Source organism: Salmo salar, chromosome 14 (assembly GCF_965601325.2).
Source record: "Salmo salar chromosome 14, fSalSal1, whole genome shotgun sequence".
In the NCBI taxonomy this organism is placed as follows: Eukaryota; Metazoa; Chordata; class Actinopteri; order Salmoniformes; family Salmonidae; genus Salmo; species Salmo salar.
In genome coordinates this window covers 74,207,369-74,233,611 of record NC_138304.1, presented here as the reverse complement: position 1 = coordinate 74,233,611, position 26,243 = coordinate 74,207,369, and the positions used below count along the sequence as shown (strand labels likewise).

The following is a 26,243-nucleotide window of genomic DNA, read 5'->3' as shown; positions in this document are numbered from 1 at the left end:
TATCTGTAAATGTATTGCTTAAAGTAAATGGAAGCTACTGTATGATGTGTTTGTATGTTCATAGATAAAAAAAAAAAAAAGAAAAATGTGTTATTACTACACATGAATAGTGACTTTTTGACCTCTTCTTACATAATGTTCCTTTACAGTAAAGAATGTTAGATCAAGCACAGGAGGCTGCTGAGGGGAGGATGGCTCATAATAATGTCTGGAATGGAGTGAATGGAATGGTATGGATCACATGGAAACCATGTGTGTGACGTGTTTGATACCATTCCACAGATTCCGTTCCAGCCATTACTATGAGCCTGTCCTCCTCAATTAAGGTGCCACCAGCCGCCTGGGATATCAACGTACACGTCGAAACAACTTCACACAGACAGCACTGTTGGTGAATGATGACTCGATTGACCTGATTGACACTCCAATCAGGTCACCCACTATAATGGAGCTCAAATCACAGATATTAATCTCTATCCAAACTCAATGAATTAATCCCATCCCCAGTGCTATAGTTAGGTTGCATTTGTTTCTGAGAAATGTGTGTGTGAATACAGTTTGTGGTGGGTGATAGAGGTTCTGATTTTGGAGTGTTGATGGCCTGTGTGGGTAGAGGTTCAGTCCTACACAGTGTACAGTCACGCTGAAACACATCCATCCCTCTCCTTAAGCTCTCTGTCCTTTATTCTGGATTCTCATTCTCTCTCCCTCTTTCTCTTTATTGATTTGTCTTTCTCCGTCGCCCTCACACAATTTTGTCTTCCACCATCCTCACCTCCTTTCTCTACTCTATCCTTCTACCTATTTCTCCTTCTCTCTCTCTCTCTCTCTCGCTATCTCTGAACCTCTCTCAAGCCTCCTCTTTCCATCACCCTTTGTCTCCCTTTCTCTCACCTTCTACCTTATCTCTCTGTTTGTCCCTCTCTCACCCCCCCCCCTGCACCCTCTCCCTCAGGAAACTGAAGTTGGAGAATGAGTTGGCTGCTCAGCTCTGGCGGGTGCAGTGGGAGGACGTGCAGATGAGCGACCTGGAGAAAGTGATGCGCAGGGCCTGCAGCAGACTCACCCTGTCTCTGGTACTGCACGGAGAAACACACACATACAGTATATAGCAGCAGACTCACCCTGTCTCTGGTACTGCACGGAGAAACACACACATACAGTATATAGCAGCAGACTCACCCTGTCTCTGGTACTGCACGGAGAAACACACACATACAGTATATAGCAGCAGACTCACCCTGTCTCTGGTACTGCACGGAGAAACACACACATACAGTATATAGCAGCAGACTCACCCTGTCTCTGGTACTGCACGGAGAAACACACACATACAGTATATAGCAGCAGACTCACCCTGTCTCTGGTACTGCACGGAGAAACACACACATACAGTATATAGCAGCAGACTCACCCTGTCTCTGGTACTGCACGGAGAAACACACACATACAGTATATAGCAGCAGACTCACCCTGTCTCTGGTACTGCACGGAGAAACACACACATACAGTATATAGCAGCAGACTCACCCTGTCTCTGGTACTGCACGGAGAAACACACACATACAGTATATAGCAGCAGACTCACCCTGTCTCTGGTACTGCACGGAGAAACACACACATACAGTATATAGCAGCAGACTCACCCTGTCTCTGGTACTGCACGGAGAAACACACACATACAGTATATAGCAGCAGACTCACCCTGTCTCTGGTACTGCACGGAGAAACACACACATACAGTATATAGCAGCAGACTCACCCTGTCTCTGGTACTGCACGGAGAAACACACACATACAGTATATAGCAGCAGACTCACCCTGTCTCTGGTACTGCACGGAGAAACACACACATACAGTATATAGCAGCAGACTCACCCTGTCTCTGGTACTGCACGGAGAAACACACACATACAGTATATAGCAGCAGACTCACCCTGTCTCTGGTACTGCACGGAGAAACACACACATACAGTATATAGCAGCAGACTCACCCTGTCTCTGGTACTGCACGGAGAAACACACACATACAGTATATAGAGGCTTGAAATACAGTACACCTACACACGTACACAGGGAAACACACTGTGTTGAAAACCACACTGTTATCATTCCCTCTATATGGTCCACAGAGAGGCTCCAACTATGGCTCCCTCCTGACCATGGACGGAAACTTTCAGATCTACGCCAAGACTGGCTACTACAAGGTCTGTCCTTTTACACAGGGATTGTTGTAATAGACTGACAATGCTTATGATGTTTGCTTTATTAAGGATTTGTGTAGTGATACCTACATTAGTTGAATACATAAAGGCTTCATAAGCACTACATAAATGCTTAACAAATCATCTATAAGGGTATGACACTCTATAAATCAGGGTGTCTCAAACTTTTGCGGGGGTTGGGGACCCCTTTTATGATAGCAAATTCATCAGGGACCCCTCATATTCAGAACACAACTGGAGTGAGATAGGCGGCAGGTAGCCTAGTGGTTAGAGCGTTTGGCTAGTAACCGAAAGGTTGCAAGTTCGAATCCCCGAGCTGACAAGGTACAAATCGGTCGTTCTGCCCCTGAACCCACTGTTCCTAGGCCGTCAATTGAAAATAACAATTTGTTCTTAACTGACTTGCCTAGTTAAATAAAGGTAAATAAATAAATAAAAATATCATAAAAGGAGTATGATTATGACTCTGGCAGTGCAGGGCCGGACGAACCAAGTCTCGGGCCCTGGGGATGACATTTAAATCCCGCCTCTAAGAATCTGAGAGAAAATGTTTCAGTTTTCAAGCTAATTTAATATCCTGCAATTTGACACATTTTGTCATGGGGCAGAGAGATTGTTTTTGTTGATTCAGCTTTAAAGGATATTTATAGCTAATATCCTGCAATTCCACGTATTTTGCCATGAGGCAGAGAGAAAACGTTATAGTTTTGAAGCTTAAATTACAGTGCATTTATGTTTTAAAAACCATTTTTGGGAAATACAAGAAGTATTGAGTTAAAACCTTGATAATTGGTTGAGAACTGTGGATACCAATAACCCTGTGACCCTACCAGGCCCATGTTGCCTTGGGTTAACAACATATATTGTAGATGAATAATATTACATTATATTGTAGTACACCCTCTAAACGTATTCCACGGATCCCTTTGCCAAAATTTGTTGAATCTGTTGATGTTAGTAATATTCACAAAATAAATATCTGTCCGCGGACCCCCCTGCAGTACCTGGAACCCACTTTGAGAACCCCTGCTATAAACGGTGTATAAACATACATAGTGTGTTATGTCACATTTGGAAATTCGCTCTACAGTAGGAATAATTATGTCACCCTTTATTAACCATTTATAGTGTATGACATACGCTTACAGATTATTTGTGAAGCAGTTATGTAGTGCTTATGAGGCCTTTATGAATGCTATATAAAGACTTTATAAGTTTCACTTTGTTTAAATTGGGACTATTTGCGAGTGATAAGTGTTCGTACCGGGATTCCGATAGGCTTCACCTGGGCATTTGCACAGTTTACATCCTTGGAGTCGGAATTACAAGTGAATTACACTCATTTTACATCACCCCATATTACTGACGGACACAGATAGTAAAATCATGGTGAAATATTGTGTTAATTAATGTGTCCTCCTTTCCAGGGAAACATTGCGGCCATTAAGTACGTCACTAACAAGAAGCGCATCGAGCTCACCAGGATGGTGCTCTTTGAGCTCAAACATGTGAGGGTTCTATTCAGTAGGCTTGTAAACATGTTGCCAGAGCAACAATGTCCTTTCTAGTATTTCATCTACTCATTATGTTCTAAGGTGTATCATTTTCTCAGGTGTAAATGCTTTTGTATGTTGGTGATTGTGTATGCAGTTGCTAGTATGTCGGTATTGATGTTGATCTTCTTTCCTCCAGATGCGTGATGTTCAAAACGAGCACCTGACTCGCTTTATCGGAGCCTGTATCGATCCTCCCAACATCTGTATCATCACAGAGTACTGCCCCCGGGGCAGCCTGCAGGTACTTCACACAGCCTACAGGATCTACTTGTTCCATTCTATATTACTCCATTCTATTCTTTAACCTTAGGACCTTAGCGTTGTGAGCTTAAACCCCTATTGGTCTCTTATCTCCCACATCACACATTCTCACAATGAATAAGTCATGAACCATCTAGCCTACAATTACAACCCTTGGGTCTTGAGATGGTTGGTTTACCCTCTAGGCTACATGTGTTGAATACCGACAGCCTGTGTAAAAGGAATGTGACGTCATGCATATTCTGATGTTAGTATTGTGGACTGGGATTATTAACCTCTGGGTGACTTTCATGTCTGGCTGATTTGCTATGTTCTGAATATTTGTGTTTGTGTGTGTGTAAATTGTCATGTTTATGTTGATGTGTTGTGCAGGATCTTATGGAGAGCGAGACCATCACCCTGGACTGGATGTTCAGATACTCTCTCATCAACGACATTGTCAAGGTGTTTCTCCATCCGTCATCCTCCATTCAGAGATGTTAAACAAAGATATAAGCCATTATAGGAGGAAAGAGAGGAGGTGTGTGATTAAGTAGGGATTGGTCCAGGATTCTCAACCAACGGGGTCACGAGCATATATGTACTGTATGTACTGAAAGCCCAAAATCAGTAATCAGATACTTAATGTTATTTTCACAGTATGGGGGGCTAACTTTGTGCTAGGGGAGAGGTAGAAAATATTCAAATAATATTTATTCTATCATACTTCTTCAGGTTTTTTTTATTGTCAATGCAAATAGTTATGCCAAGCATGTTACCTCTCTCTTTATTTCATGCTCTTACGCAGATTTGTATTATATATTTTCAACAAGATGTTTGGGATTACACCAGATCCAACCAACCCGTCATGTGTATTGCCCGCAGCAGGAGTTGGGATTGTCCAGGCTTTGTAGATGCATGTGGCCAGGCATGTGCGATGCTTATAATGAAGGGTAGACGGATGGTGTCTGACACCTCCTGGTGTCCTGGTTAGAATGATGAATGAAGAGCTCACGCCTTTTACTTGAGTTAGCCTCGATTTAATGCCCCTCAATGTACATGAGGGGCATTCGTGAGAAGACTACCTCCGTACTCTGCAAAGGAAGCTATGCCTATCTTCAATGGAAGTTAATGGGAGGGTACAGAATTGTTGGTTATTGACTTGCAATGCATATTGTAGATTGTTCAACAAATGCAATTTCGTTGGCTAAAAGCATGTTTGACAGTTCCCGCCCCTCTGCATGGAACTGTGCGGGAAACATTTTACACAGGGTTGTCCACTGGTTGCGTACCTTGCGAATCACACCATCTTTGATTCTAGGGGATGGCCTTCCTTCACAACAGCGTCATCGTCTCCCATGGTAACCTGAAGTCCTCTAACTGTGTGGTGGACAGTCGCTTCGTTCTGAAGATCACTGACTATGGGCTGGCCAGCTTCCGCGAGAAGTCCAATATGGAGGACACACACGCCTACTATGCCCGTGAGTTACCTGAGCTGCAGAAACACATGTAGACAAAGACACACAGATTCAAAACCCATGAGAAAACACACACACACACACACATACACACACTCTAAATAACTCAAACCAAGTGATTTAGTGGCTCAATCCCTGCCATTGTTTTTGTTATTCAAAAACAAAGCATGCCCATTTTCTGATAAAATTGGTTTGTTTTACACAACAGATTTCTTTCTAAATGTTCTGTAACAATGTCCCTTCCTGAGAGAAAGCCCTTGCTGGCTCCATTGAAATACATGTCATTGATGTGGCGCAAAAGTCAAATCACCTGGCTGAAAAAGTCTTGATTAGTTGCTGATTGAAAAGGTGGGTATTAAAACTCTCTCTCACTCTTTCTCTCTAAGTACATCTTTGGCTAAAGAAAACTCATAATACAGCCTTTTATTCTTATGTCGCGTTAAATGTGTAAATATATATTTTGTGCATTTAAGTTGTGTTATACAAGGCGGATTTGAAAAAGAGACCAAGGTCTCAAGATGTCTTCCCTGTTAAAACAAAGATTCAATAAAAAAAAAGAAGGAAACTGTATCCACCTCTTCTCTCTCCCTCTTTCCCCCTCTACCTCCCTCTTTCTTTCTCTCCAATCCCCCTTTACAGGAAAATTGTGGGCAGCTCCAGAGCTGCTGAGGGCAGAGTGTCCCCCAGCATGTGGCACTCAGAAAGGGGACATCTACAGCTTCGGCATCATCCTGCAGGAGCTGGCCCTGCTCCGAGGGGTCTTCCACATCGAGGGGGACACCCTCAGCCCCAAAGGTGTGTGTGTGTGTGTGTGTGTGTGTGTGTGTGTGTGTGTGTGTGTGTGTGTGTGTGTGTGTGTGTGTGTGTGTGTGTGTGTGTGTCAAATCAAATTAAATGTTATTTGTCACATGCGACGAATACAACAGGTGTAGACCTTACCATGAAATGCTTACTTACAAGCCCTTAACCAACAATGCAGTTTAAGAAATAGAGTTAAGAAAATATTTACCAAATAAACTAATGTAAAAAAAATTACATCAAAAAGTAACACAATAAAATTACATAACAATAAAGAGGCTATATGCAGGTATAGGTTAGTTGAGGTAATTTGTAAAGTGCCTATGCATAAATAATAAACAGCGAGTAGCAGCAGTGTAAAAACAAAGGGGGGGGGTAAATGCAAAGTCCAGGTGGTCATTTGATGAATTGTTCAGCAGTCTTATGGCTTGGGGGTAGAAGCTGTTAAGGAGCCTTTTGGTCCTAGACTTTGCGCTCCGGTACTGCTTACCGTGCGGTAGCAGAGAGAACAGTCTATGACTTGGGTGACTGAAGTCTTTGACAACTTTTTGGGCCTTCCTCTGACACCGCCTAGTATATAGGTCCTGGATGTCAGGAAGCTTGGCCCCAGTGATGTACTGGGTCGTACGCAGTACCTTCTGTAGCGCCTTACGGTCAGATGCCGAGCAGTTGCCATACAAGGCGGTGATGCAACCTGTCAGGATGCTCTCGAGGGTGCAGCTATATAACTTTTTGAGGATCTGGGGACCCATGCAAAACTTTAAAGTCTCCTAAAAATATTTGTGTGTCTGTGCGTGTTCTTCAGGCAAGTACAGGCATGTACAGTACCTTCAGAAAGTATTTACACCCCTTGACTTTTTCCACATTTTCTTGTATTGCAGCCTGAATTTAAAATGTATTCAATTGAGATGTTTTTTTTGTCACTGGCTTACACACAGTACTCCATAATGCCAAAGTGGAATTATGTTTTTCAAAATGTTTATCAATTATTTAAAAATGAAAATCTGAAATATCTAGAGTCAATAAGTTAGCCTAAATAAGTTCAGGAGTAAACATTTTCTTAACAAGTCACGTAATAAGTTGTATGGACTCACTCTGTGTGCAATAATAGTGTTTAACATAATTTTTGAATGACTACTTCATCTCTGTACCCCACACCATTATCTGTAAGGTCCCTCAGTCGAGCAGTGAATTTCAAACACAGATTCAACCACAAAGACCAGGAAGGTTTTCCAATGCCTCGCAAAGAAGGGCACCTATTGGTAGATAGGTAAAGAAGAAAAAAAAGCACACGTGAATTGTGCATTGTGAAGTTATTAATTACACTTTAGATGGTGTATCAAAACACTGTCACTAAAAGATACAAGCGTCCTTCCTAACTCAGTTGCCGGAGAGGAAGGAAACCGCTCAGGGATTTCACCATGAGGCCAGTGGTGACTTTAAAATACACTGCTCAAAAAAATAAAGGGAACACTTAAACAACACAATGTAACTTCAAGTCAATCACACTTCTGTGAAATCAAACTGTCCACTTAGGAAGCAACACTGATTGACAATACATTTCACATGCTGTTGTGCAAATGGAATAGACAACAGGTGGAAATTATAGGCAATTAGCAAGACACCCCCAATAAAGGAGTGGTTCTGCAGGTGGAACACAGACCACTTCTCAGTTCCTATGCTTCCTGGCTGGTGCTTTCACTCTAGTGGTAGCATGAGACGGAGTCTACAACCCACACAAGTGGCTCAGGTAGTGCAGCTCATCCAGGATGGCACATCAATGCAAGCTGTGGCAAGGTTTCCTGTGTCTGTCAGCGTAGTGTCCAGAGCATGGAGGTGCTACCAGGAGACAGGCCAGTACATCAGGAGACGTGGAGGAGGCCGTAGGAGGGCAACAACCCAGCAGCAGGACCGCTACCTCCGCCTTTGCGCAAGGAGGTGCAGGAGGAGCACTGCCAGAGCCATGCAAAATGACCTCCAGCAGGCCACAAATGTGCATGTGTCTGCTCAAACGGTCAGAAACAGACTCCATGAGGGTGATATGAGGGCCCAACGTCCACAGGTGGGGGTTGTGCTTACAGCCCAACACCGTGCAGGACGTTTGGCATTTGCCAGAGAACACCAAGATTGGCAAATTCGCCACTTGCGCCCTGTGCTCTTCACAGATGAAAGCAGGTTCACACTGAGCACGTGACAGATGTGACAGAGTCTGGAGACGCCGTGGAGAACGTTCTGCTGCCTGCAACATCCTCCAGCATGACCGGTTTGGCGGTGGGTCAGTCATGGTGTGGGGTGGCATTTCTTTGGGGGGCCGCACAGCCCTCCATGTGCTCGCCAGAGGTAGCCCGACTGCCATTAGGTACCGAGATGAGATCCTCAGACCCCTTGTGAGACCATATGCTGGTGCGGTTGGCCCTGGGTTCCTCCTAATACAAGACAATGCTAGACCTCATGTGGCTGGAGTGTGTCATCAGTTCCTGCAAGAGGAAGGCATTGATGCTATGGACTGGTCCGCCCGTTCCCCAGACCTGAATCCAATTGAGCACATCTGGGACATCATGTCTCGCTCCATCCACCAACGCCACGTTGCACCACAGACTGTCCAGGAGTTGGCGGATGCTTTAGTCCAGGTCTGGGAGGAGATCCCTCAGGAGACCATCCGCCACCTCATCAGGAGCATGCCCAGGCGTTGTAGGGAGGTCATACAGGCACGTGGAGGCCACACACACTACTGAGCCTCATTTTGACTTGTTTTAAGGACATTACATCAAAGTTGGATCAGCCTGTAGTGTGGTTTTCCACTTTAATTTTGAGTGTGACTCCAAATCCAGACCTCCATGGGTTGATAAATTGGATTTCCATTGATTATTTTTTGTGTGATTTTGTTGTCAGCACATTCAACTATGTAAAGAAAAAAGTATTTAATAAGATTATTTCTTTCATTCAGATCTAGGATGTGTTGTTTAAGTGTTCCCTTTATTTTTTTGAGCAGTATAGTTACAGAGTTTAATAGCTGCGATAGGAGAACACTGAGGATGGTTCGGTTCAACAACATACAACCGTGTAGTTACTCCACAATACTAACCTAATTGACGAGGTGAAAAGAAGGAAGCTTGTTTGCAACAAGACACTAAAGTATAACTGCCAAAAATGTGGCAAAGCTATTAACTTTTTGTCCTAAATACAAAGTGTTATGTTCCGGGCAAATCCAATCCAACACATTACTGAGTACCACTCTCCATATTTTCAAGCATAGTGGTGGTTGCATCATGTTATGGGTATGCTTGTAATTGTTAACGACAGGTGAGTTTTTCAGGATAAAAAGAAACGAAATGGAGCTAAGCACAGGCAAAACCCTATAGGAAAACCTGCTTCAGTCTGCTTTTACCAGATACTAGGAGATTAATTCACCTTTCATCAGGACAATAACCTAAAATAGAAGGCCAAATCTACACTGGAGTTGCTAACCAAGAAGACAGTGAATGTTCCTGGGTGGCCGAGTTATAGTTTTGACCTAAATCTGCTTGAAAATCTATGGCAATACCTGAAAATGGTTGTCTAACAATGACCAACAACCAATTTGACAGAGCTTGAAGAATGTTGAAAACAATAATGGGCAAATGTTGCACAGTCCAGGTGTGGAAAGCTCTTAGAGACTTACCCAGAAATACTCACAGCTGTAATCACTGCCAAAGGTGCTTCTACAAAGTATTGACATTTACTTATGTAAATGAGTTATTTCTGTATTTCATTTTCAATAAATGTGCAAACATTTCTAGAAACATTATGGAGTATTTTTGTAGATGGGGGAGAGAGAAATAATCTATTTAATCCATTTTGATTTCAGGCTGTAACACAACTAAATGTGGAATAAGTCAAGGGGTATGAATACTTTCTGAAGGCACTGCAATTATATAAGAATATATATCAAGGTAAATACGGTTAGGGTTAAAGACGAAAGTACAGACAAATATGGATGGGCACTTGGAACAATGAAAATTAAAAAAATGGATAAAGTTGGCATCTTTTATTTTGATTATTTTTGGGAAAGACAAAGCATTTCATTGCACAATATTGTAAAAAAAAAATATTACCTTTATTTATCCAGGTTAGTCACATTGAGATAAAAACTATTTTTCAAGAGGGACCTGGACGATATAACCTTGTGTGTAGAAGACGAATAATTTTGAAAAGACAAGGACAGGCATTTTGAACAGGGAAAATGTACAGGACCTTGATTTAATTTTTTTTACACATTTTGTCATTTGTTATTTGTCTTCTCCAAGATGCAATGAATCCAATTAAATTCTGAGAAGTGTGTGCGTTTGTTTCTCATTCCTCCTTCCTATAATTACTGGTATACTAATAATGTGCCAGCGCGACAGACGGTTATATCGGTCCACTAATACAGGACTAGGCCTACTTTTGTGCCACAAAAAAATGTTTAAGTGTTTTATTTATTTTATTTTGTACATGTATTTTTTTTATTCCGATTTTTCAGGGGTGCTGCAGCACCCTCAGCACCCCTACTTCCCTCGGCTATGAATACTTTCTTTTTAAATGCTAAATATAGTAATTCATAGGGTACTCTATTTCTTTCTGTCTCTTTCTTTCTATCTTTCATTCTTAATTTCTGTCTTTCTCTCCTTCTCTCTCTCTCTCTTCTATCTCTGTCTCTCTCCCCCCTCAGGTGTTTTTTTTTATCAGTCTTCTCCTTCCATCTTCCCTATTTACATTCCAGTCCTGTCAGCCTTGGGTCTGTGACATCTCTAAGGTGCTGACTCTCTGCCACCATACATCTTTCACACACACACACACACACACACACACACACACACACACACACACACACACACACACACACACACACACACACACACACACACACACACACACACACACACACACACACACAACATGAATCTTGACATTCCCCTAAGTATGTAGGATCAAAAGCACATGCTACTGGAGCACATGCTACTGGAGTACCGACGCAGCCCGCTAGCTGTCTAGAGCATATTGGACTGTTAGCTGAAGACATCCATCAGCCAATTTCTTGGGCCACTATACCTATTTTGCAAATTAAACTTGCCCCTTTACTACACGGAACCATACTAATCCATCACGACTGGTCTACTGACGTAACCGCACGAGGAGGCTCCGCACGAGGAGGCTACAACAGACTTCTAACGTCGCGACGTCCCTCTAAGGCCCTTCTGCTAGCTTGCTAGCCCCGGACCGCTAGCTGTCTGAATCGCCGTGTCTCAAGCCAGCTTAACTACTCACTGGACCCCTATGATCACTCGGCTACGCATGCATCTCCCTAATGTCAATATGCCTTGTCCATTGCTGTTCTGGTTAGTGATTATTGTCTTATTTCACTGTAGAGCCTCTAGCCCTGCTCAATATGCCTTAGCTAACCCTTTAGTTCCACCTCCCACACATGCGGTGACATCACCTGGTTTAAATTATGTTTCTAGAGACAATATCTCTCTCATCATCACTCAATGTTTAGGTTTACCTCCACTGTATTCACAACCTACCATACCTTTGTCTGTTCTGTACATTATGCCTTGAATCTATTCTATCGCGCCCAGAAACCTGCTCCTTTTACTCTCTGTTCCGAACGTACTAGATGACCAGTTCTTATAGCCTTTAGCCATACCCTCATCCTACTCCTCCTCTGTTCCTCTGGTGATGTAGAGGTTAATCCAGGCCCTGCAGTGCCTAGCTCCACTCCTATTCCCCAGGTGCTCTCATTTGTTGACTTCTGTAACCGTAATAGCCTTGGTTTCATGCATGTTAACATTAGAAGCCTCCTCCCTAAGTTTGTTTTATTCACTGCTTTACCACACTCTGCCAACCCAGATGTCCTAGCCGTGTCTGAATCCTGGCTTAGGAATACCACCAAAAACCCAGACATTTCCATCCCTAACTATAACATTTTCCAACTGCCAAAGGGGGCGGGGTTGCTATCTACTGCAGAGATAGCCTGCAGAGTTCTGTCTTACTATCAAGGTCTGTACCCAAACAATTTGAGCTTCTACTTTTAAAAATCCACTTTTCCACAAACAAGTTTCTCACCGTTGCCACTTGCTATAGACCACCCTCAGCCCCCAGCTGTGCCCTGGACACCATATGTGAATTGATTGCCCCCCCATCTATCTTCAGAGCTCGTGCTGCTACGTGACCTAAACTGGGACATGCTTAACACCCCGGCCATCCTACAATCTAAACAGATGCCCTCAATCTCACACAAATTATCGATGAATCTACCAGGTACAACCCCAAATCCGTAAACACAGGCACCCTCATAGATATCATCCTAACCAATTTACCCTCCAAATACACCTCTGCTGTCTTCAACCAAGATCTCAGCGATCACTGCCTCATTGCCTGCATCCGTAATGAGTCTGCGGACAAACGACCACCCCTCATCACTGTCAAACGCTCCCTAAAACACTTCAGCGAGCAGGCCTTTCTAATCGACCTGGTCCGGGTATCCTGGAAGGATATTGACCTCATCCTGTCAGTAGAGGATGCCTGGTTATTCTTTAAAAGTGCCTTCCTCACCATCTTAAATAATCATGCCCCATTCAAAGAAAAATTGAACCAGGAACAGATATAGCCCTTGGTTCACTCCAGACCTGACTGCCCTTGACCAGCACAAAAACATCCTGTGGCGTACTGCATTAGCATCGAATAGCCCCCGTGATATGTAACTTTTCAGGGAAGTTAGGAACCAATATACACAGGCAGTTAGGAAAGCTAAGGCTAGCTTTTTCAAACAGAAATGTGCAACCTGTAGCACAAACTCAAAAAAGTTCTGGGACACTGTAAAGTCCATGGAGAATAAGAGCACCTCCTCCCAGCTGCCCACTGCTCTGAGGCTAGAAAACACTCTCACCACCGATAAATCCACTATAATTGAGAATTTCAATAAGCATTTTTCTACGACTGGCCATGCTTTCCACCTGGCTACCTCTACCCCGGTCAACAGCCCTGCACCCCCCACAGCAACTCGCCCAAGCCTCCCCCATTTCTCCTTCAACCAAATCCAGATAGATGATGTTCTGAAAGAGCTGCAAAATCTGGATCCCTACAAATCAGCCGGGCTAGACAATCTGGGCCCTCTCTTTCTAAAATGATCTGCTGAAATTGTTGCAACCCCTATTACTAGCCTATTCAACCTCTCTTTCGTATCGTCTGAGATTCCCAAAGATTGGAAAGCTGCCGCGGTCATCCCACTCTTCAAAGGGGGAGACACTCTAGACCCAAACTACTACAGACCTATATCTATCCTACCCTGCCTTTCTAAGGTCTTTGAAAGCCAAGTCAACAAACAGATTACCGACCATTTCGAATCCCACCGTACCTTCTCCGTTATGCAATCTGCTTTCAGAGCTGGTCATGGGTGCACCTCAGCCACACTCAAGGTCCTAAACGATATCATAACCGCCATCGATAAGAGACAATACTGTGCAGCCGTATTCATCGACCTGGCCAAGGCTTTTGACTCTGTCAATCACCGTATTCTTATCGGCAGACTCAACATCCTTGGTTTCTCAAATGACTGCCTCGCCTGGTTCACCAACTACTTCTCTGATAGAGTTCAGTGTGTCAAATCGGAGGGCCTGTGGTCCAGACCTCTGGCAGTCTCTATGGGGGTGCCACAGGGTTCAATTCTCGGGCTGACTCTCTTCTCTGTATACATAAATGATGTCACTCTTGCTGCGGGTGATTCTCTGATCCACCTCTACGCAGACGACACCATTCTGTATACCTCTGGCCCTTCGTTGGACACTGTGTTAACCTCTTACATCTAGACGTTCCGCTAGCGGAACACCTGCTCCAATATCCAATGATAGGCGTGGCGCGAATTACAAATTCCTCAAAAATACAAAAACTTCAATTTTTCAAACATATGACTATTTCACAGCATTTTAAAGACAAGACTCCTTTATCTAACCACACTGTCCGATTTCAAAAAGGCTTTACAGCGAAAGCAAAACATTAGATTATGTCAGCAGAGTACCAAGCCAGAAATAATCAGACACCCATTTTTCAAGCTAGCATATAATGTCACAAAAAACAAAATCACAGCTAAATGCAGCACTAACCTTTGATGATCTTCATCAGATGACAACCCTAGGACATTATGTTATACAATGCATGCATGTTTTGTTCAATCAAGTTCATATTTATATCAAAAACCAGCTTTTTACATTAGCATGTGACGTTCAGAACTAGCATACCCCCCGCAAACATCCGGTGAATTTACTAAATTACTCACGATAAACGTTCACAAAAAGCATAACAATTATTTTAAGAATTATAGATACAGAACTCCTCTATGCACTCGATATGTCCGATTTTAAAATAGCTTTTCGGTGAAAGCACATTTTGCAATATTCTCAGTAGATAGCCCAGCCATCACGGCTAGCCATTTAGACACCGACCAAGTTTAGCCCTGATCAAAGTCAGATTTACTATTACAAAAGTTTCATTGCCTTTGTTGTCTTCGTCAGAATGCACTCCCAGGACTGCTACTTCAATAACAAATGTTGGTTTGGTCCAAAATAATCCATCGTTATATCCGAATAGCGGCGTTTTGTTCGTGCGTTCCAGACACTATCCGAAATGGTAAATCAGGGTCGCGAGCATGGCGCAATTCATGACAAAAGATTTCTAAATATTCCATTACCGTACTTCGAAGCATGTCAACCGCTGTTTAAAATCCATTTTTATGCCATTTTTCTCGTAAAAAAGTGATAATATTCCGACCGGGAATCTCCGTTTAGCTAAACAGAGGAAAGTAAACAAAGCTTTCGGTCGACGCGGGCACGAGCCTAAGTCTCACAGTACTGTAACCAGCCACTACCCAAACGCGCTACTTTGTTTCAGCCAGAGCCAGCAAAGCCACGATTCAGCATTTTGCTGCCTTCTGAGAGTCCATGTGAGCCGTAGAAAGTGTCACGTAAGAGCAGAGATCCCCTGTAATTGATAGAGATAATCAACAAGGCCAAGAAATAGTCAGACAGGGTACTTCCTGTACAGAATCTTCTCAGGTTTTGGCCTGCCAAATGAGTTCTGTTATACTCACAGACACCATTCAAACAGTTTTAGAAACTTTGGAGTGTTTTCCATCCAAAGCTAATAATTATATGCATATTCTAGTTTCTGGGCAGGAGTACTAATCAGATTAAATCGGGTACGTTTTTTATCCGTCCGTGAAAATACTGCCCCCTAGCCATAACAGGTTAACTAACCTCCAGATGAGCTTCAATGCCATTCAACTCTCCTTCCGTGGTCTCCAACTGCTCTTAAATGCAAGTAAAACTAAATGCATGCTCTTCAACCGATCGCTACCCGCACCTGCCTGCCCGTCCAGCATCACTACTCTGGACGGTTCTGACTTAGAATATGTGGACAACTACAAATCGCTAGGTGTCTGGTTAGACTGTAAACTCTCCTTCCAGACTCACATTAAGCATCTCCAATCCAAAATGAAATCTAGATTCGGCTTCCTATTTCACAATAAAGCATCCTTCACTCATGCTGCCAAACATACCCTTGTAAAACTGACTATCCTACCGATCCTCGACTTCGGCGATGTCATTTACAAATAGCCTCCAAGACTCTACTCAGCAAATTGGATGCAGTCTGTCACAGTGCCATCCGTTTTGTCACCAAAGCCCCATATACTACCCACCACTGTGACCTGTATGCTCTCGTTGGCTGGCCCTCGCTTCATACTCGTCGCCAAACCCACTGGCTCCAGGTCATCTACAAGTCTTTGCTAGGTAAAGCCCCGCCTTATCTCAGCTCACTGGTCACCATAGCAGCACCCACCTGTAGCACGCACTCCAGCAGGTATATTTCACTGGTCACCCCCAAAGCCAATTACTCCTTTGGCTGCCTTTCCTTCCAGTTCTCTGCTGCCAGTGACTGAAATTAACTGCAAAAATCACTGAAGCTGGAGACTCATATCTCCCTCACTAACTTTAAGCACCAGCTGTCAGAGCAGCGCTCAGATTACTGCACCTGTACATAGCCCATCTGTAAATAGCCCATCCAACTACCCCATCCCCATACTGTATTTATTTATTTATTTTGCTCCTTTGCACCCCAGTATCTCTACTTGTACATTCATCTTCTGCACTCCAGTGTTTAATTGCTATATTGTAATTACTTCACCACTGTGGCCTATTTATTGCCTTACCTCATTTGCACACACTGTATATAGACTTTTTCTACTGCATTATTGACTGTATGTTTGTTTATTCCATGTGTAACTTTGTGTTGTTGTATGTGTCGAACTGCTTTGCTTTATTTTGGCCAGGTCGCAGTTGTAAATGATAACTTGTTCTCAACTAGCCTACCTGGTTAAATAAAGGTGAAATAAAAAATAAAATAAATAAAGAAATGCCTAGGCAGGCTCTTATGAAAGCACATTGAAATACTGTACCTTTTTCTATAGCTCAATTGGTTGGTACGTTGTCAAGTGGACGGTCACATGTGTTGGTGAGGTAGAGCAGGGGTTCCCAACCTTTTCCCCCAGGGCCCCTGTTTCACATTTTCATTGTCATTTTCATTGTCATCAACATTTTCATTATTGAGATTGCCTATTTTAAATACACCGCCAGCTTGGTTTTGTTTAATTTGAGCGACCTAGGAAATGTTTTGTTTGAAGCTAATTTCCTGCAATTCCTTTGTAGTTTAACAAGACTCATCTTTTAGGTAGGCTATTTAATGATAATTATTATTATTATTATTATAATTATGATAATAATGTTTAAGGAAATAAAGTCTAGACCCAATTTCCCCAAATGTTTTTCTGCTACCGAATATGTTTTATGATAATTTATATGAACCCTTAATTTAATTATACATATTCTCTTTTACAGAAAGTGATTAGATCAATTGATAGCGACAGTGACACATTGTATAAGATAACGTCCTAAGCAAATTCCAATTTCTTTGACTACTCGACTTTAGAAGGTCGTAGCTCAGCTTCATATAAATGTCTTAGAGACAAACCAAAGATATTCCCATGTGCATCAGAGTCGCATCTTCCTCTGGCATTTTACCACTTGTTTCTAGCCTTGCAGGTGTATGCATCATTTTAGATCGGTATAAACAATCGTTAATTGTGTATTTTTTTTATTATTTAAAAAAGGAAGGTCCCGTGCACCCCCACAAAATGTTGGCGCCCCCTATGGGGTGGGCGCGCCCCCTAGATTGGGACCCACTGAGGTAGAGGACCCTGGTTCAGGGAGGCAGCGCTATATGCTAAGCTAGCACACTTACGCCAGTTATATACACATTGAATTGAAGAGGTGGGTGGGTCATATCATTTATGTGTGAGAGACGAGACAGAAGTTCTAATAAGAGGAAAATAAATTAAATGAGAAGAGAGAGGGGGGATGGACAATGAGTTCAGGCCATTAGCACTGGAAGAGCCCGGTCCCCTGATGGAAATATTGTTGGAATGAAGAAGAGCTGATATGGAGAGTAAACATGGGAGGTGACCCAGATACAGTATTGAGTATTGACGAATTTTACAGAACACATCATTTCCTTCAACCTCATTCTGCATTGCCTTTCATCTTCCATATTCAAGTCTATTGGGATGGCGCTGCATTTCAAGTGCCGCCTTGTTCGGAACAGAAAACATTTTACATTTTTACATTTTAGTCATTTAGCAGACGCTCTTATCCAGAGCGACTTACATACATTTATTTTTTTTCTGTGCTGGCCCCCCGTGGGAAGCGAACCCACAACCCTGGTGTTGCAAACACCATGCTCGACCAACTGAGCTACAGGGAAGGCAAGAAAGGAAACAGAGAGAGGGAAGAAAGGAAGGAAATGGCGAGATTAGATGACAGAGTTATGTCTCTGAAACTATTGACCATGAAAAGAGGCTAGTTTTACTGTCACCTTGGGAATATTTTAACGTGTCGTTCTTGTTATGCGAAAGGAAAAGAGGCTTGCCTGTCCAAGGGCTGTGTAGCTTTTCTAAATGAAGCTCCCTTGAGCTCCACCTCTCCCTCTCTCTCTCTCTCTCTCTCTCTCTGCTTCTCTTTCTCTCGTTCTCTCTCTGAAATTAGTACAATAATACAAAATGGTTTAATGAATTCGCACATCCCCCCTTTCTTCCTCTTTCTCTCTACCAGAGATTGTAGAGCGTGTGGCCCTGGGCCAGTGGCCCTACCTGCGGCCCTCCCTCTGCCCCCAGAGCCACAGTGAAGAGGTGGGCCAGCTCATGCAGCGCTGCTGGAGCGAGGACGTGAACGAGAGGCCCGAGTTCCACCACATCAAGCTGCTGCTGCGCAAACACAACAGGTACTCTATTTCTCTACACACTGCTTAAACCTCCCTGGACGAAATGCACTTTATATGGTTCCTGATCTACAGACACGCACTTATACCCATCCACTCACTTTAGAGATCTTCCTTCCTCTGCATTCAAAATAACACTCCACACGCAAGCATGTATTTATTATCCCCAGTGACTTCATGTACTCACAACAACAGGTTTGCACTGCTCTGACCACTATCTTCCAAACCACCCTCCAATGTTTTACCCGTTTTTTACTCCGCTCCTCCATCCCTCTCTCCATCATTCCCTCCGCAGAGGCTATGGGTCTAATATCCTGGACAACCTGTTGTCTCGTATGGAGCAGTACGCCAATAACCTGGAAGAACTGGTGGAGGAAAGAACACAGGCTTACCATGAAGAGAAACGCAAGGCCGAGGCACTGCTCTACCAGATACTTCCACAGTGAGTGTATTAAGAGGATCACAATGGAAATATGTAGTTCAACTTTTTTGTGTTGTCCTCAATGATTTTGAATGCAGTGTATCCACTGAGTTGTGACAAAAAAATGACACAAACACACCCTCACACAGATAATACTCATCAGAGGCTCCACTCTGCAGAGGATGAATAAATCCAAACATCATTTGGTGATTGGACTGAATCATACACACACACACACACACACACACACACACACACACACACACACACACACACACACACACACACACACACACACACACACACACACACACACAGCCTACTCACTCTGTTTAACACTGTGTCTTACATAGCTCTGTAGCGGAGCAGTTGAAGAGAGGGGAGACGGTGCAGGCTGAGGCCTTTGACTCAGTCACCATCTACTTCAGTGACATCGTGGGCTTTACCGCCATCTCAGCAGAGAGCACGCCCATGCAGGTCAGTCTAGAATGAACGTAGTCTACAGCAGTTTAACCTCCATCTCAGCAGAGAGCACGCCCATGCAGGTCAGTCTAGAATGAACGTAGTCTACAGCAGTTTAACCTCCATCTCAGCAGAGAGCACGCCCATGCAGGTCAGTCTAGAATGAACGTAGTCTACAGCAGTTTAACCGCCATCTCAGCAGAGAGCACGCCCATGCAGGTCAGTCTAGAATGAACGTAGTCTACAGCAGTTTAACCGCCATCTCAGCAGAGAGCACGCCCATGCAGGTCAGTCTAGAATGAACGTAGTCTACAGCAGTTTAACCTCCATCTCAGCAGAGAGCACGCCCATGCAGGTCAGTCTAGAATGAACGTAGTCTACAGCAGTTTAACCGCCATCTCAGCAGAGAGCACGCCCATGCAGGTCAGTCTAGAATGAACGTAGTCTACAGCAGTTTAACCTCCATCTCAGCAGAGAGCACGCCCATGCAGGTCAGTCTAGAATGAACGTAGTCTACAGCAGTTTGCCAATACAGTCTACTCCTGATATGCGATGGCTTTGGGCTGTCATGAATGAGAAGTGGATTATGCCGATTTTCAGAGCAAATTAAAATAATAAGTTTGAGTTGGGACTGATGAACTGCACTCCATTTAAGCATACTTGTGTTCAATGTGCACTTTTCAGAAGTTGATCGTATTGAAAATGCCTTATATTGCTCGGCAAATTAATGAACTGTTATTCTACTGAAAGGAAACCTATTTTATGCAGGAGCTAATAATCTTCATGTTTTCCCATAGGTGGTGACCCTATTGAATGACCTCTACACGTGTTTCGATGCCATCATCGACAACTTCGATGTTTACAAGGTGAAGTCAGAGTCTAAACCGTGTTATTCACACATGGCCACAGGGTGTACAAGCTTTTGTTCCAGTCCAGCATTAATAACAACTGATTCAGCTAATCAAGTGCTTGAGGATTAGTTGAATCAGGTGTGTTGGAGCTAGAATGTCACAAAGACCTGGACACACTGCGGTCCTCCTGTACTACACTTACCCACCACTGGGTTAGGGACATATTTAAAGGGACATTTCGAATAATTTCAACTTCATATTCATCATCTCCAGCACCACCCCAACATCAACATATGTGAAAATGGCGCTTTTCTATGTTTTGTAGTAAAAAAGGTAAATTAAGATGTTTCCAATGACATCATAAACCAATTAGTAGACAATACTCACACGATGCACACCGATGATGTCATTGGAAACACTTATCTTCCTCTATCTTTTTTACTACAAAACATAGAAATACCCAATTTTCACATATGTTGATGTTGAGGTGGTGCTGGAGATGATGAACACGAAGTTGAAAAATTGTGAAGTTTCCCTTTTAAGAACGGCTAGTGACCATGTGACCGTCTCGCTCTCTCTGTGTCGCCCTCAGGTGGAAACGATAGGTGATGCGTACATGGTGGTGTCTGGGCTGCCGGTGAGGAACGGCAAGCTGCACGGCCGAGAGATCGCCCGTATGTCCCTGGCCCTGCTGGAGGCCGTACACTCCTTCAGGATCCGCCACCGACCTGCCCAGCAGCTCCGTCTGCGCAGCGGCATCCACAGTGGTGAGCAGCGCTGGGGGCACGATTGTAGAGTTCAAGCAGTACTGTATTTGTTTTCGGACAAATGCACTTCATTGAGCTTTTCCGACACTGTGGAATCATTGGAGTCTGTGGAATATTGAAATAGGTTGTCTGCGTGTTCTCTCCAGGCCCTGTATGTGCCGGCGTTGTAGGACTGAAGATGCCTCGGTTCTGTTTGTTTGGAGATACAGTCAACACAGCCTCTCGCATGGAGTCCAATGGGGAGGGTGAGAGTGACCAACCTCTTTTATCTACTATCTCATGACCTATCAGGACAAACACTATTCCTTCTCTGGTTTAAATGACCACATTTCTGTCATGTTATCGTCCCTCAGCCCTGAAGATCCACGTGTCGGAGGCCACGCGCGTGGTGCTGGACGACTTCAACTGTTTCCAGCTGGAGCTGAGGGGAGACGTGGAGATGAAGGGCAAAGGGAGGATGAAGACCTACTGGCTACTGGGGGAGAGCATCAACAACATGGCTTAGTAGAGAGAGAGAGAGAGAGAGAGAGAGAGAGAGAGTTAGGCATAGACACTATTGGAAAGATGCCGTAGAAAAGAGAGGTAAGGCAAGAGAGGACTGAGGTAAAAGGAACAGACATGCATACAGATACACATAGGAATGGAGGGAAATAGAAATAAGCAACAAACAAGTACTCCTGACAACCCCCTCCAGAATGATAGTCTCATCGACTCAGTCTCACTGCTCTTCAAGGGCATTCCTTGGTTCCTTTAGGTGGAAAAGCTCTCTCTAGATAGCTTATCCACCATAGTAAGTCAATCAACGTTGACCTTCCATGGACAGCTTTAGACATGTGCCTCTCCAACCAAAGGAAAGCTATGACTGTTAAACTGCCGTGTGCCGAATGGTGAGGCCCCACCTCCTCCGATTGGCATGGACGATAGGCATTTGCGAACATCTCCACCCAGTGTTCAAGAGTTGTAACTGTCGTTTTCAAGAACGAACATTTTGGACAATCTTGTTGGACCTGTTGTTTATCGTGACGACAGTAGTCCAATGTGTTATTTTGTGGTTATTTCACTTTGTGACTGACTTGGTGTTCTCTAACATGTAGAGGCCTTAGTGTTATGTGAAGCCTTCACAGGTGTTATTCTATTTGTTTCACGGTGGTGTTTGTTCTGTATCACAATATCAGTTTGTTCTATATCTATATCAATTGAACATTAATCAATTGAAGACCAGAGGGGTATACTACGAATGTAGCTAGATGTACTCAGGCTTTTCTGAAATTACCTAACTTCATGAACTGCGCGTTCATGTCGCGCATGGCTAGTCGAACGCCGAACTCTTCATTGAGACAATGCTGAAACAGCAAACCGTGGGCGAGTCAGTGCCACGTTTACATTTTTTCCGAAATCAATTTACCTGCAAATTCAGCAGGCTATGGTGTGAAATGGGCAACTAGACTTTTTTTAAATTATTTTTTACACATATCATTTTTGTTTGTTTGTTGTGCTTATCAATGCACAAGTCCCATGATTCCCCACTCCTAACGATACAAAAATAGTATTAAGTCATACGAAAGTTTTACTGCACGTGAAGTTTCCAATGTGTCATTACTAAATGTGTTATTACTATTACTATTTTTAACACAAGAATTTGATTGGTCCTCGGCTCAAAACACTTCATTCAATATAAGTGGGACAAGCCCTGAGTTAGCGTGCCCGGGAGCAGGTTACTTCTGAAGGATTCGTTGCCATAGAAATGTTACTGGCTAGAGCCATATTCGTGTCACCACTTATCCCGAGTTGATCTCAGAGTTGACCAAAGTTACCTCAACTCCTCAAACCTGATTCATAGTGTACAGCTCAGTTATCCATAATAATACCAGTCCACAAAGTGTGCTCTACAGCCTGCTTGGCTATGTGCTTTAGGAGGAAGTAGTGGAGGTAATCACCACCATGCCGATGTAGGCTATCTGATTGACATTGGTGAAATGTCTCAAATGGACACTTATGGCTGTTAAGTTGTGAATTAGCATTCAACAGGACATATGCATTCAACAGGACTGTTCAAAATCTTTTTGTTAAAAAAAAAACAATTCATTGCTTTAGTCTGCCCAAGATAAACTGCGATGACAACGAAGAATGGAGAATTAGATTTGGCCATAAATGACAACTTCTGGGTGAATTAATATTGTCGCAACCTGTTCTCAGAGCATTTCGATTTATTCTATATGTAAATCCAAGACACTCCATTTAGTATGATATGTTACATAAGACAGATGGTCACTTATAGACAGATGGTTACTTATAACCAGCTAGCCCTCTCACATTAAGTTCTTATATTAAAGACTCATTTTGAGGTTCATATTTTCTAACTGTCCTTTTTCCTTTACTTACAATATGATGTCATAATAACTTATATTTCACACTCAAGGGTACAAAAGAAAAGATCCCCGACATTTTCCATACACACAAAATTATTATTTCTCTCATTTTGTGCACACATTTCTTTACATCCCTGTTAGTGAGTATTTCTCCTTTGCCAAGATAATCTACCCACCTGACAGGTGTGGCATGTCATGAAGCTGATTAAACAACATGATCATTACAGAGGTGCACCTTGTGCTGGGGGCAATAAAAGGTCACTCTAAAATGTGCAGTTTAGTCACACAACACAATGCCACAGATGTTTAAAGTTTTGAGGGAGCGTGCAATTGGCATGCTGACTGCAGGAATTTCCACCAGAGCTGTTGCCAGAGAATTTAATGTTAATTTCTCTACCATAAGCCACCTCCAAAATCTTTTTAGAGAATTTGGCAGTGTGTCCAACCGGCCTCACAACATCAGACCATGTGTATGGCATCATGTGGGCGAGCGGTTTGCTCTTGTCAATGTGTGAACAGAGTGCCCCATGGTGGAACTGGGGTTGTGGTATGGGCAGGCATAGGCTATGGACAACGAACACAATTGCATTTTATCGACGTCAATTTGAATGCACAGAGATGCCGTGCCGAGATCCTGAGGCCCATTGTCGTGCCATTCATCCGCCTCTGTCATCTCATTTTTCAGCATGATAATGCACGGCCCCATGTCGCAAAGATCTGTACACAATTCCTGTAAGCTGAAAATGTCCCAGTTCTTCCATGGCCTTCATACTCACCAAACATGTCACCCATTGAGCATGTTTGGGATGCTCTGCATCAACGTTTACGACAGCATGTTCCAGTACTCGCCAATATACAGCAACTTCACACAGACATTGAAGAGGAGTGGGACAACATTCCACAGGCCACAATCAACAGCCTGATTAACTCTATGTGAGGATGTGTCGCGCTGCATGAGGCAAATGGTGGTCACACCAGACACTGACAGGTTTTCTGATCCAGGCCCCTACCTTTTTTTGAAGGTATCTGGGACCAACAGATGCGTATCTATATTTACAGTCATGTGAAATCCATAGATTAGGGCCTAATGAATTCATTTTAATTTACTGATTTCCTTATATGAACTGTAACTCAGTAAAATCTTTGAAATTCTTGCATGTTGCGTTGATATTTTTGTTCAGTATATTTAAAAATCTCAGAATTGATTCTCTGAGGATACTTCTTTTGCTTGTGATTTGCAAACATGTTACAACAAACTGTACTCTTTTGCCTTTTGTTCTCTGGTATTTTTGGGTGGTTCTGCTCAGTTGAAAGGGAACAACTGCACCACCTAGCTTAGAAGTGGAGCATCACTGACAGGCAGTAGGCACCCATTAGCCAACCAGCGCTATGGACCATGTGAATGTGCTCTCAGTTGAATGTTGAACCTAAACCTCAGTTGAACCTAAACCTTAAACTTATCATCAGTGAGATTTTCCCCTTTCCAACTTGTCTAAATGTTTTGATCATTTCATTTTCCATGATTGAATTGATCACCTAAGGCCTAAACTAAAGCCGATACTCCTGAATTGATCAGGATTAGTAATGAGACGTGGTAAATGCTAACAGCGCTGTGTAATGTCAGGGAGACAAGTTATTGATCAGTAGTAACTCACCTAATGTCTGGCTTGATCTGACAGGTGACCCAGCGTGAAAAACTGGTTTCAATGATGTCAGTATAATCTATTTTATGAGGTCACGGTCAGGTTGCGTACTGGCTGTGTGAAAGTTTATGCAGAAGTTAACGTATTTTTAGCAACCAGAAAAAGATGTCTTTGTCTAGTTTTAATCTGACCAGATAACATCCAAAATATGATGTCTTTCCCATTGTTTTCTTGTCATGAAAAATGTCTTATGTGGTAATGTTATTTTTTCCTCGATCAGATCAGAAATGTACATCATTAAGACGATTCCAAGTCAGGTCCGTCTGCATACGGTATATGTCCACTATGAATGTGCTCCCATGGGTTCTGTAAATGGGTCTCTGATGCAGTAAAATGTATTGTGTTGTTTTGGTTGCTTTGTATTTTAGAGGAGAGGGTTGGTCTTTGAATTACTGTGTGTTACCATGTATTGTTTGGTGTGCTTTAAAATATGACATTGACATTGTTTTTGGGGCGAGAAAGAAATGTTCAGTTACATTGCCTGTCTTGTTTCTAGTCAGTTAAATGTCTTTATAAAATCAGTTGACAACTAAAATCTTCTGAGTTAATAGCAATGTGTTATTGTGCTTTATGTCATTTTGGCAGATGAATTTCCCATGTTTAGTTATTTATTAGACCTTACAAGTGGGGCAGTCCATGCATTTTGTATCACAGTGAGGCACAACAACCCACATACTTGTAGTCTAATCTACAGGTTACAAATGTCCATCTTTACAGTATATAAACTTGAAATAATGGGGATATAAAGTAATTACAAGTAAGTACAAACAACACGTACAAACAACACAGTAAAAAAAAACAGCTCAAAGACATCACTTTGACTGCTTTTATTTGTACTGTGTAGCAATTTGAAAAAAGATATTTGTCACACAGCACTTAAATAATATGCTGACAAGGCAGATACTTCCCACAGATTTAAGGATGAAACATGAAAGGAAAAGGAACCAAATGAGGAGTCTATTTTTTCTGGCAAGTGAGCTGAATGTTCAGATTTTGTCACCATTAAGGTAAGTAATTTGTCCATGTCAAAA

General features: G+C 42.9%; 1 protein-coding gene across 1 annotated transcript in view; it reads left to right on the top strand.

The window, feature by feature from the left end:
- Positions 1-25,747, top strand: part of LOC106569878 (atrial natriuretic peptide receptor 1) — a 122,214-nt gene extending 96,467 nt beyond the window's left edge. The window contains exons 10-23 of the mRNA XM_014141587.3: positions 956-1,076; positions 2,133-2,207; positions 3,653-3,733; positions 3,918-4,022; positions 4,415-4,486; positions 5,343-5,502; positions 6,139-6,294; positions 18,474-18,642; positions 18,935-19,081; positions 19,414-19,537; positions 20,320-20,388; positions 20,966-21,140; positions 21,287-21,385; positions 21,494-25,747. Coding sequence (XP_013997062.1) covers positions 956-1,076; positions 2,133-2,207; positions 3,653-3,733; positions 3,918-4,022; positions 4,415-4,486; positions 5,343-5,502; positions 6,139-6,294; positions 18,474-18,642; positions 18,935-19,081; positions 19,414-19,537; positions 20,320-20,388; positions 20,966-21,140; positions 21,287-21,385; positions 21,494-21,645 — 1,705 coding nt within the window. The 3' untranslated portion in view covers positions 21,646-25,747. The remainder of the gene's footprint in view (positions 1-955; positions 1,077-2,132; positions 2,208-3,652; positions 3,734-3,917; positions 4,023-4,414; positions 4,487-5,342; positions 5,503-6,138; positions 6,295-18,473; positions 18,643-18,934; positions 19,082-19,413; positions 19,538-20,319; positions 20,389-20,965; positions 21,141-21,286; positions 21,386-21,493) is intronic.
- Positions 25,748-26,243: the final 496 nt, after the last annotated feature.